This window comes from Sinohyriopsis cumingii, chromosome 12 (genome assembly GCF_028554795.1).
Source record: "Sinohyriopsis cumingii isolate HCF-2022 chromosome 12, ASM2855479v2, whole genome shotgun sequence".
Lineage (NCBI taxonomy): Eukaryota > Metazoa > Mollusca > Bivalvia > Unionida > Unionidae > Sinohyriopsis > Sinohyriopsis cumingii.
The window spans coordinates 46,774,434-46,787,588 of NC_142972.1; the positions used below are offsets into that span (position 1 = coordinate 46,774,434).

General features: G+C 38.3%; 1 protein-coding gene across 2 annotated transcripts in view; it reads left to right on the forward strand.

Moving 5' to 3' along the window:
- Window positions 1-11,087, forward strand: part of LOC149786382 (putative peptidyl-glycine alpha-amidating monooxygenase pamn-1) — a 53,558-nt gene extending 42,471 nt beyond the window's left edge. For both annotated transcript variants that reach the window (XM_089976801.1, XM_089976802.1), the window contains 3 exons: window positions 7,970-8,020; window positions 9,605-9,654; window positions 10,140-11,087. In XM_089976801.1, the coding sequence (XP_089832927.1) occupies window positions 7,970-8,020; window positions 9,605-9,654; window positions 10,140-10,305 (267 nt within the window). In that variant the 3' untranslated portion in view covers window positions 10,306-11,087. The remainder of the gene's footprint in view (window positions 1-7,969; window positions 8,021-9,604; window positions 9,655-10,139) is intronic.
- Window positions 11,088-13,155: the final 2,068 nt, after the last annotated feature.

Genomic DNA, 13,155 nt, shown 5'->3' on the forward strand with positions numbered 1-13,155 from the left:
ACCAAACGCACTTTCGACAAAGGTTACTTACCTAACTGGACGACCGAATTGTTTCGCGTCACTGGACGAGTGCATGGCCGTCATCCTGCCGTCTATAAATTGGAAGACATGAACGGAGAAGTACTCAAAGGAACGTTTTATTTGCCCGAGTTACAACGTGTCACCAAAAAAGAAGACGACGTGTACGACATCGAAAGCATTCTCGAACGCAGAACCCGTAAAGTGGGCAAACGACGTGTCAAAGAAGTCAAAGTACGTTGGAAAGGATATCCACCCAGTTTCGATTCTTGGATCGACGCTTCGCAAGTCATCGACTATAAAAAGAAGAAGTGACCATCATGCCCTTTCACACAGCAGCAGACGCAGCTACGTCGACCAGTCCTTCTTCCCCTAGTTCTTCTGTGCAAGATTTACAAAAACAACCCTTGTGGGTGTGGTGTGGAGAACGTGTGCCTAAAACGCAAATCGTCTTTTTCTGCCAAATCTTCGTGGTGTATTGTGTCATCGGGGCAGCCATCGCCAATTTGTGTTTGCAACAAGGAGACAAACAATTGTGGACCATTTTATTGAGCAGTTGCATCGGTTACCTGCTTCCCAATCCCTCCCTGAAATTCTCCTCGAACGGGAACGTTGTGTCCAGTGCCAGTGTCAGTCACCACTCCAATAACAACCACAACCAGAACCCCATTTTGGGCGGAGACACGCCTCTGACATCCACTAACCCCTCGGACAGTCACAGAACTCTGGAATTATGAGTCACCAAAACCAATTTTACTTAACCTTACCCAGTGACAGTTCCATGGAGGTGTTTCCCAACAACACGTTGTGCTGTTACACGGCCAAATTACCTCAAGCCATCCCCTTAGATCACGAAGCCCATTGGGAAGTGGCTTTAGTGGAAATGATTCACCCGACCCAAGTTCACAATGTCATTCCCAATCAAAATAAATTCGATGTGGAAGTTCATGACGAGCCATTGCAAGAGTACTTGGATAAGAATGTCAAATATGACAATAAAACCTATAATGAGAAAACTAAAACGTGGACCTACCACTTTGTGATTCTCCCAGGCTATTATTTCAGTGGTCATCATTTGGTCAGCGCCATAGCCTCCAGGTTTAATGGCGTGTTTGGGAAAGCTTTTGACATTGTCAAGAACAAAAGTGTCACCCTGGAGTACCACAAAGTAGCTCGTCGCTTCTTGATGAAATTTGAGCGAAGTAAAATCGTGTCCATTGAATTTTGTCCTGAATTGTTTGACATGTTGGGCGGTAACATGGAGCTGAGGAAGAAATTAGAACAAAAAACACCACCCGAATTACCCATCATTTACGACAACGTGACTTTTGGCCAGTATTTTAATAGCCCGGTAGAACTGAACCAAGGACTGAATTTGATCTTTGTGTATTCCGATGTGGTGGAATACAACGTGGTGGGACACACCTCCGTGCCGTTACTGCGTGTCATTCCTTTCAAAGTGGATTCTGCCACGAACGCTGACGAGGAAGGTGGAAACACTTACCACGTCCACCGCGAATTTGTCCATCCTCACTATTTGCCTGTCAGCAAGTCGTATTTGGACACGGTCAACATTACTATAAAAGGAGATTTGGGACAAAATATTCCATTCACCAAAGGAAAAGTCACGGTGAAACTCCATTTTCGAAAACGGTTCTCTCACGACTCGTAAGTCATGTATCCAGTGTACCAAGGGGTGGCTCGACAGCGAGGACACGGTTTAGGAGACATGTTAAAATCGGCCTTTCGTTCGGTGGCTCCAGTCTTGAAACCGATGGTGACACGAGGATTGCACGCCTTGAAAGATGCGGCACTGACACAAGGCAAAGAATTTCTCCAAAATGTCATCATCGACAAACAAAACCCTAAAGAAGCCTTCATGAGGGCAGGCAAAAATGTCTTGCTGCAAACAGGCAAAGACATTTTGGGTCGACGAGAGACACCTATAAATGACCTGCACGCTACCGAATCAGGCATTCAGCAAGGACAAGGCAGAAAGAGACGACGAAGAAAACACCCTTTCACCAGACTTCAAGCGAGAAAGGCCAAAAAAAGAAGAACCGTTCGAGACTTAGACGTTTTCGATTATTGAAACACAGCAACAACAAAAAATGATGCACCGAGAGTCTTGCGCTTGTTCCAAGACGGAACTGGATCTGTTTGCCATGCCCCCCACCATGATGACGATGCAAGAATCCCAGTGGGTGGAATTTCATCCCGTCTCCTCATTGACTGATTCCACTCCCATCGAGTTTGAAATCAAAGGACAACCCGAAGATTACATCGATCTGAATAGCAGTTACTTGTACCTGAAAGTCAAAGTTGTAGATAAGACAGGAGGTGATATAGACACTGAAGCAGTAGCTCCCGTCAACAATTTCATGCATTCCTTGTTCAGTGGAGTGGACTTGTACTTGAACAACAAACTGGTCAGCAGCAGCATGGATACTTACCCTTATCGGGCCTACCTGGAAAATCTCTTGACGTACGGAATAGATGCCAAGAACACTCATCTCAATGCCTGTGTGGTATGGGAAGCTGACGATGAAGGCCAGTTTGAAGAATTGGTAACTGATACAACCAAAGAACACAATGGGGGATTTGTAGAACGAAGAGACAGAATCAAAGATGGAAAGAGTTTAGAACTGATGGATCGTTTGCATTTGGACATGTGGTTGCAAGAGAAATATTTGCTGAACGGGGTGAATGTTCGCCTGAGACTGAATCGGAGCAGTACCGCTTTCCATTTATTGGCTAGTGCTGACGATTACAAAACCAAAATCCAAGAAGCCAGACTCTACGTGCGACGTGTGGAAGTGCTACCTAAAGTAGGTAACGACATCAGTCAGACGTTGAGCAGAACGACCGCCAAGTATCCCATCCGACGCGTGGAAGTGAAAACGTTCACCATTTCTGCTGGACTGCAATCCATAACCGAAGATCATCTGTTTCAAGGACAGTTACCCAAACGTTTGATAGTTGGTATCGTCGAGAATACAGCCTTCAACGGAGATGCCGAAAAAAATCCTTTTAACTTTCAACACTTTTTAGTGAAGAAAATCGAAGTCAGTCGTGATGGCAAGACCTTGTGTACCCGACCTTTCGAACCTGACTTTGCCAAGAACAATTACTTGAGATCGTACTTGTCCCTGTACGAAGCCACCGGCCAGTTAGGAACCAACACCACTCACGGCATTACGTATGACGATTATGCAGGAGGCTATGCTTTGTGGGCTTTCGATTTTACTCCAGACCAAGGCAGCGACGAGGGACATTTCCACCCTATAAAATCCGGCCAGATTCGTGTGGAACTTCAGTTTGCAAAGCCACTGGACAAGACAGTGAACGTCATCCTGTATGCAGAATTCGATAATACCATAGAAATCAACAGTTTGAGAGAAGTCATTCTAGATTATTAGAAAGCCATGGAAGACTGTTGTCCCTCTTTACCTAGTGGAGAAACTTTGGAGATGGAATGTAAGGAGACCGTGGAAGGAGAAGAATCTCAAGACAAAGACGAAGAAGATATCATGATGAAGTCGAGATGGCCAGAACAAGAAGCCCATTTAGTCTGCTGTTTTGCCAAACACTTGGTCGACAAAATGACGGAATTGATCAAGAAAAATTGCTATGGATGTCAAAACGATCATCCCAGTCAAATTCAACACGATAAATGCCTGATGTTGAGTCAAGAAGAAAAATTGGACGAGTATCTGGACGAAGCTTGGAGCCTCATCTCGAACAAAGACGTGTTGCACCAGTGGTATAAAGACTTGCGTGAACATTCTTGTCCAGCATTAACCACTCAAGAGATCCATCGTATCGAAGCTCTCCTGAATCAGAGTGAGGAAACAGAACGAATAACCGTTTATTCGTCAGACATTTTCAAGCAAAAAGTCAGGATCGAATTGACGACGTATTATTACCTGTGAAGAAGAAGAAAACAATGGATACCTGGGAACTTTATTACCTTTTGAACCACAGTTCGTATACGGCTTCTTGGAATCCTGTCGTCTGTGCTAAAGATGAACTCCCTCATCGCAAACCTAAAGACCATCAAGCTTACGTGATCAACACGGACGATAGTCATCTCCCAGGAACCCACTGGGTAGCCGTCTACTTTCCTCAAGAAGGCTATGTGGAATATTTCGATTCGTATGGATTGCCCCCTTTGGAAGACGATATCATTGACTTTATGAGAAGAAATGCTCAAACCACCCGATTCAATAACGTGAAATTACAAGGCACAGATTCCTTGGTGTGTGGACAGTACTGTGTGTATTTTCTGCATCATCGCAACCTGGGCTATTCCTTAGAACATTTAGTGACTCATTTCGATCCTCGTTCTTCTGCTAGAAACGATGTGAAAGTAGATCGATGGTTTTGTGACCATTATGCTTATCTTTTGTCTCAAGCTAGGAAACGTAGTGTCCATCAATGGCCTAATGATTTCGAACAGTGGAAATCACAATTTCATTCACAACGTTGTCAGCCTTGTTTAAAGTAGATTGTATTTGAAGAAAAAAATGTTTGTAATTTGAAAAAAATTGTTTGATGTTATAATGTTGGATTATTGTTAGAGTTGTTGTTAGTTAGTGTTAAGTGATTTTTGAATAAAAAATGTTGTGTTTTGAAAAAAATGCCTTTGTGGTTTGTTTAGCTATAAGAATGTTGGATTGATGCTCTTTAATTTCTTACTATCCCTCTCATGAACGTTGCGGCTCGAAAACCGTGTGGGGGATGTTTTCCTTCACGTCCGTGCTTTCACTTTAAGAACCGGGTTGTTCCCAGTCTAGCCATCCATTGTCGACTCATCCTCCTAAGAAGATGTGCTCCAAACTAGCTAAGCTCAACGAAGCCTACGTGAATTTGCATAGGGTCAGACACAGTCTGATACCGAAACCAGAAGAAATAGAGAATGTGAGAATGTTAAAAATCACTGAAGACCTGATAGAAGAGCTCTTCAGAGAAGAAATGAACAGGGAGAAAGAAGAATGGACAGAGAAGTACAGACTTCAAAAACAGCAGCAACAGCAACAACAGCAGCAGCAACCTGAAGCTGACAGAGGCTTTGTCGATTGTCGTATCGACACCAAAGAATTCTTCTTCTCTTTCCGAAGAAGCAGACCTATTGCCAGAAAGTCTATCCTCAGAGGACATCGCATTCTTAGAAACTGAAAAAAGAATGCCATAGCAAAACAAAAAACAGCCCTTTTCAGGGCTACCCAATACTCTAGAAAAGAAATAACGATCGATTTGCCAATGTATGTAGGTAGAGTAGTGTGAAAATAAACACTAACTCTAGCTTTTAAAAATGTGAGCGTATGAGTTTGTGTGATTGTGTTTGTAAGTCATAAAGTAGGTTGGTGTGGATAGTAGATTAAAATGATGTTTGTTTTTTTTGGGCTGCTTGAGGTGTATATTAGGGGTTAGATTGGATTGCTTTGCGTATGTGGATAGTCTATTGAAGTGATGGGTAGCATAAAAAAGTGAGAGAGTGTTTCTTTTAGGTCCGCGCGTTGTTGTTGTTTTTGGTCATGATCTAGGTAAGATGAATTTTATGTTTTTAGGGGGATGTTTTCCATCACGTACGCGCTTTCACTATAAATTGAAACTCGTTCGGCAGTCGAGCTACCCTTGTTGATTGATCAACGCCAAAAATGAACACGAGACTTGAGAAACTGTTGGAGCTTCATGTGCATCTGGAATATGCCAGGCGCATATTAAATGAACTGGCCGCGGAAGCCATTGTCGAGGAGGGAAGGATAAGAGAGGAGGAAAGAAGAAACAAAGAAGAAGAAGAAAGAAGATATAAAGAGGAAAGAAGAAACAAAGAAGAGGAGGAGGAAAAGGAGAGAAGAAATTTCAAAATCCCAGAGAGTGAAAATTGGGATTCTGAAGCAACATATCCTGCCTCTGCTCTCTCCCCTCAAAAGGTAAAAAGTAACTGGGGGATAAGATGTGTATGTGGCGCCAGGCCTGGAAGGTGCCACCATTAACCAGGTGCCCATGAAGTTCCAAACAAAACAGCCCTTTTCAGGGCTACCCAATACTCTAGAAAAGAAATAACTATTAATTTGCCAATGTATGTAGGTAGAGTAGTGTGAAAATAAACACTAACTCTTTATTAATAGTGGAAGTGTATGTGTTTGTGTGTTTGTAAGAGCTCAGGTATGTTGGTGTGAATAGTAGATTATGGGTTTCTTAGCAAATGTGGAGAGTATAGTTAGGGTTATATTATATGAAATGAGAAAAGTGGGATGTTTTCCTTCACGTACGCGCGATGTTTGGTCATGATCTAGGTAAGATCCATTTTATGTTTTAGGGGGATGTTTTCCTTCACGTACGCGCTTTTCGTATAAGAACCCACAGTATTCGTCGTTCAAACCATTCTGCAAAGAATACAAAGAAGATGGCGTCAAACCAAATGGACAAATTACAAACCTTGCAAGACGTTTTAGACAACTTAGGAATAATGGAACAGATGCTATTAAGACTGGTTGAAGACCATTATTCCTATAGTCCCCATCGTGTAAAGATGGAAATTAACAATTTAAGGAAAGCAAAGGACAAGATTAGTGGTGTAATGAAAGAGATCAAGGAGGAGAAGGAGGATGAAGAGGAAAAGATAAGAATAAGAACATGGAACGAAAAAATTGAAAAAGAAGAGGAAAATGAGAAGAGGAAGAAAGAAGAAGAGGAGGAAGAGAAGAAAGAAGAGAAGGAGAAAAAAAAGAAGAGAAAGAGTGTTGGAGATAAAATAAGAAGTTGGTGGAGGAAAAGAAGAAATTAGAAGCAGAAGAAGAAGAAGAAAACCCAAAGGCCCTTTTCAGGGCCAGCCATATTTCTCGAAAAGAGATAGTCTTTTGAATTGCCTACCCCTTTTTTAAATTTAAATTTAAATTTAAATTTTAAAAAAACTTTTTTTTAAAAAAAAAATCCCATGTTAAATTCCCCTTGTACGTATAGTATCCCACAATTTATTCCCATGTTAAATTCCCTTGTACGTAAAGTGTCCCACGATTTATTCCCATGTTAATTCCCCTTGTACGTAAAGTGTCCCACGATTTTTCTCCATGTTAAATTTCCATTGTACGTAAAGTGTCCCAAGGGTGTTTTTAATGCTAATTCCCATTGTACGTAAAGTGTCCCCCTTCACTACTCATGGGTCACAAGTGCGTGCAGCGAACAAACACCTTCCTCCACCATAGTCACCAGTAAACGTACATTATTTCATGCTTTAAATACGTTAAACATTACATCGCACTCCTCTGTAATCGAGATAATAAAAAGGTTGTGTAGTTTATTTCCATGTTTAGTGAATGATTGCACAGTGCGAAACCGTAACAGTAAATAAGATGGACGAACATGACGTCATAACGGATGAAACGTCTAAGCGCGTTTAGTGAAGCGTATTAGTACAGCATAGCTTTACCGTTGATGCAGAAAAAGTGTAGGTAAGACCATTCCACCATTCTTGTAGTTTCTTTTTGTACAGAACATTCGTAGATTTGACTGAAAGTCTTTGAGCGAAGTTATATGAACATAACGGTGAATACTTTTTCAAGTCTAATGACGTCACGTATATAGCCTATATTTGTTAAGGCTTTATATTTTGTCAGATGAGACTGTGCCTAATTAGGGCCTTAATGAATGACGATGACCTTAGATGAATCTATTTCTTATTAGGGCTTTCATGAACAACTATGACATCAAAGTGCTATCTCAGTGGACGGCAAAATATATCGGAACTGTTAAGGACAGTGATCAAGCAAGTAATCTCGATAATTCCAAAGCTAAACAAATTTTCCTATATATTGTTTTAATGTTGTCAAATAAAAATGCTTTAAATTATATCGATCCATTAGAGACCATTCTATTTCATTCGTTTTGATATCTATATATATAGTTCATTTTTGTTGATTTTTTGCACTCATCTATCTCTACACAGGATAAGACCAGTCTGTCAGAAGCTGTCGATATCAGATCCGGAGACATTTTGGTATGTTTATATATATATATATATATATATATATATATATATATATATATATATATATATATATATATATATATATATATATATATATATATATATATATATATATATATATATATATATATATAATGACTATATCTGATGCGTAACAACAATGACTACCTTATACATAACAAACAAGACTATTACTGATGCATAACAAAACTGACTTTCTAATGCATAACAAAAATGACTATTACTGAGGCATAACAAAAATGACTATTACTGAGGCATAACAAGACTGACTTTCTAATTCATAACAAAAATGACTAACTAATGCATACCAAAAATGACTATTACTGATGCACATAAAAACGACTATATCTACAGCTTTTCCCCAAACAGCAATTATCCATACAAGTATATGAGAACCTTCTATTATTAATTGGATTGAACAAGCATCAGTGAATAGTAGGATACAATTAGTCTTGTAAAACTGCTTCATACTTAAGCAGGCTGCCAACAGAAACACAAAGTCAACACCACTGATAATTTCAGATTAAGACAAGACGGAGACGCTTTCATGAGCATTCTTAATGGAATACTGATAAAGAAAGAGACCATTGATGTTCATCATGTTTCAGTTTAATGAAATAGATATGATGAATCACTACTACTACTACTACTGTTACTACTAATAAATAGCTGCATTGATTAATGCATTCCGTCAGAAGTATATCTTGCTTCGTCGTCTTTGGAACTAGATAGTTAACACGTTCCTCATGATCATCGAGCTTAGATTCGAATTTCACTATGTATATTCAAGAAAGACAAGCAAGTCCCTTAGATATTTAGTCCGTTTACAGTTGCCGAACTTTAAAACATTTGTTTAGCAAGGCTAATACGGTAACTTGCATTATCTCTAAAAACGACATGTCATTAACGGATGATCAATACGGGAAATATATTACCACGACAAATGGCAGTGTTTCATTTATTGAAACTAAAACTTTGTCTCGGAAATGTAACGCCTTCTCATTGAATTAATTGCTCACACGCATCAGTCAAATAAGGTTTCAGCAAAATTTACGCTTCCTGACTTTTCGATTCTAATATTATCAGTTTTTAAAAGATATATCGTTGCTTTCTGAAAATGTTTAGAAAATTATTTCATGGAAAACATTCGATAAGTACTTTTTGGCTTGCTTTCGTAAATAATGTACATTTTATGCCTCGGATCAGGACCAATTCAACGCACACTGAGCATACACGTTTAACTCGTTCATTAATGCTTTACATGGTCGATGGGTCTGACAGTGCAGTAGTACTGTTGGTTCCTTTCATTTTTTATTTAGCACATTTTGTTTTTTCTTTGCTCACTCAAGCTACGCATACACGCCTGTGGTGCTAGTCGAAAATACTTATTATGAAAATTTTCCTTATTGATCTAGACTTACTACGTTGTAAATATATATATATATATATATATATATATATATATATATATATATATATATATATATATATATATATATATATATATATATATATATATATATATATATATATATATATATATATATGTATGTATATATGTATATATAACAGGCAGGAAGATGTACGTTTAGGAATATGGAATCGCACAGAATTAACTTCGGGTAAGTGGATTTGTGTTTCTTATATATATATATATATATATATATATATATATATATATATATATATATATATATATATATATATATATATATATATATATATATATATATATATATTCCTTGTCTAGATAAATTATCTAATACATTTTGAATCTGTCAATGGTGAATTTTCTTATAGAAGCTAATTATTGCAGTGAGAGTGGCCGTTGGAATTCGCTGTATCCAGTTTACACGAGTTTCGATTAATTTGCATTTCAACTGTAACAATTGTAATTGGTATTTCAGATAATCATATATACAAAGTTGTAACTATGAAACGCATTTTATGAACTTATCAAACAACTTCATTTTTGTTTTAAACCATGCAAAAATGAGTTAATTAGTTTATAAATTTGGTTCCTTAATGTGTCTTATATTTCAGAAAAAATATTGAATGCTTTATTTTGCTTGACACGTCTATGTTCCCTATTCAAAACTCTCTGTAGATTGGGAGGAGCAGATGAGATGTGTAACCTAGATCTGGCTTTCAAATATGACTCTACGAAGAATGAGACATTTCCTCGTGCCATCAAATGCAGCGCAGACGTCCAGGAAAAAGTTTGGTGTCAAAACGGAAGCAGTCACCATAGCAATGTGCTCTGCGGTCTTTAATGAGTTGATGGAATACTGTTAAACATTTTCCTTGGAACTTTGTCACATGATTATAAACAACAAGCAAGTTGAGGTTTAAAAATAAACCCTAATTTCAGTTTACATTGGTTGTGTAAGGGGTTACAACCATTTATGATATATACACTCTACGGATCAGATGTCGGCTTGTTGTGGTGTTAGAGCATGATAACAAGGTCAGCATATTGGCTTCAGTGTGAGTTGTTCATACATACTGATTTAAAAGGAAGACGGTATTAGTGGGACCTTAGCTGATCCAATACAAAGTCTAAAGACACAGGCTTATGCAGATTTCATTGTTTGTTTTTTTTTTTGCCCAAAAAGTTGAAAGTGAAATTGTTGCATTTCAGAAATTATTATTATTTGAAAAGCCTTGACTTTGTGATCCTCGTTTACGCTTAGAACGTAACGATATATTATTGCTTGATTTTTTGAGAATATTTCTACATGTTATGTTTAATGCAGTTCTTTGTTTCATAAGATCTGAGCAAATCTCTTTTGTCGTGCAGACAAAGACTTTAACGCACAATAGTTTTATTGTACAACTGAGCACTTTTCATTGAAAAGTTGCTATTCTATTTCCCTCATGATCAGTTTAAATAGTTAAAACATGATCAAGCTTTTCAGAAAAGTATGAAATCAATATTTTGAGTTTTGTTCTGCTTTTTCTCCCAACTGAAATACTGAACTAGTCACTTCAGAATATACGTGGGATTATTTCTCAATATGTTTCACAGATTAATTAAATAAAGTTTTTAAAGCAATTTAAGGTATTGAATTACTGATTTTATGGAAAGCTTTCATGGCCCATTTTAGATCAATGTATCTTTATATTGTGCTAAAATGAATCCGGGTGACCGAGTGGTCCAATCGTTCATCTTTACCGATCACTCATATTACACCTCTATTCGAGTCTCGGGTATGTGAGAAAGATTGTCAGTAGCTTCACATGGGTAGGTGTTTTATTCCCGAGGTCTTCTCAGGTTCTTCCTCCACCAGATATACTGACCGCCATGCATAGCCTATCACGTGCTGAATATCGCAACGTTGTTACAATTACTGTATATAAATGTGGTATCTTAGTTTATTAACTTACAAATCATACCAACCGCTCCGGTGGCCTATTGGTTAGAGCGTCCACCTCGGATGCGGGAGGTCGTGGGTTCGATCCTCGGCCGAGTCATACCAAAGACTTACAAAAATATAACTAACAGCTGCCTCGCTTGGCGCTCAGCATTAAGAGGTTAGTGTTAGGACTGGTCGGCCTAGTGTCAGGATAGTGTGACTGGGTGGGACATCATGCTACATGTCTGCGGCATGATGCCCCAATGCTAGACATCACTATAAGCGGTCACACTGCAGACATCGTAGCGATATGACTGAAAAATTGTTCAAGCTACGTTAAAAATCCAAATCACACACACACACACACACACACCATACTGTACTGAAGTTTTGTTCAATTACTGTCTATAAAAAATGTTATAACTTTGTTTACTTCTTTTCTAATATGTTTTAAACCCCATTCGTTTTCACCTTAATAATTGATTAATGTAGTTGAAATTTGATTTGTGAATTAAGTTGTTTGAAATCACAGCGGTATTATCCATTGTTAACGGAATATTTCTGACTGGAGATTTTTCGCAACCAACGTTATTTGTATTCATTAGAAAGCAATAGCAAAGCCTCAGCAGAAGAGAAAATGTTTAATGAGTTCTGTATTGTTGATTTTGCTGACGGACTATTGGTTACCTTCCAGTGCAGTCAATATTTTCATGCCAAAAACTGGTTGACCATAACTTGTCTTCAAGGCATATCAGAGATAAATTTATAATTGAATGTTTGGACCATCAGCAAACATTGAAATGTACAGGTTATTTGTAGACACACACATTTTTTGAGTAATTGATTTACAAGCAATACATGCAATAATAGCTATAGCGCTACGTCTCAAGGCCCTCTATTGTTCAAAGAATATTTGAGCATGAAACTTAACCTGTAAAGTCCCAGAACTCCGACAGTCTTTAACTCTAATAACGAAAGAGCTATAAATCATTGAAATCGTCGTACTTTCAGATTAACTAATATCAAGTTCCTAATGTCAACAAAAAAGAAGTACTGTGTATATTTTTATTGTTGTTGTTGTTGTTATTATTATTATTATTTCGGTGGTTTGAAGTTTAGCTTGGATTTAGTGCTTAACAAGTTTCGTGACTTGTCCGGATCCCCTGCCAACCCCGCAACTCCCCTCCACATAAACGACATTCTTATGACTTGGCTACTGACGTTAGTACAGCGGGATAGGGTACAGGGCATATCGCCTTAAAAAAGATTTATTTATAAATAGTATCGATAGCCGAGATATATTGAACAATGTGGAAACAATTAGTATCATGGCGAATTTAAAACATGGTGTAGGGAAAATATTGAATGCATTGTTGAAAGCGAATGGAACTATATAATATTTACGAACGAGATGATAGGGTTATCAAACGAAAAAGGACAATTCCTCAGTTTATCGAGCCTGGGATCAGTCACAAAGTTGTAATTAATGGGGTGGGGTTGTAATATTGTAAATGGTGAGAGAGAGAGAGAGAGAGAGAGAGAGAGAGAGTTGTAGTTGTTGTAGAGTTTAACGCCATTTTTCAGCACACGATAGGCTATGCATGGCGGCCAGTATTAATGTGGAGGAAGAACCCGGTAAAATCCCGGAAAGAGCCACCGACCGACGAGAAGCTACTGGCACGCTTTCTCACATACTCACATTCAGAGAGAGAGAGAGAGAGAGAGAGAGAGAGAGAGAGAGAGTAAACAAGAACATTATTTTATCTC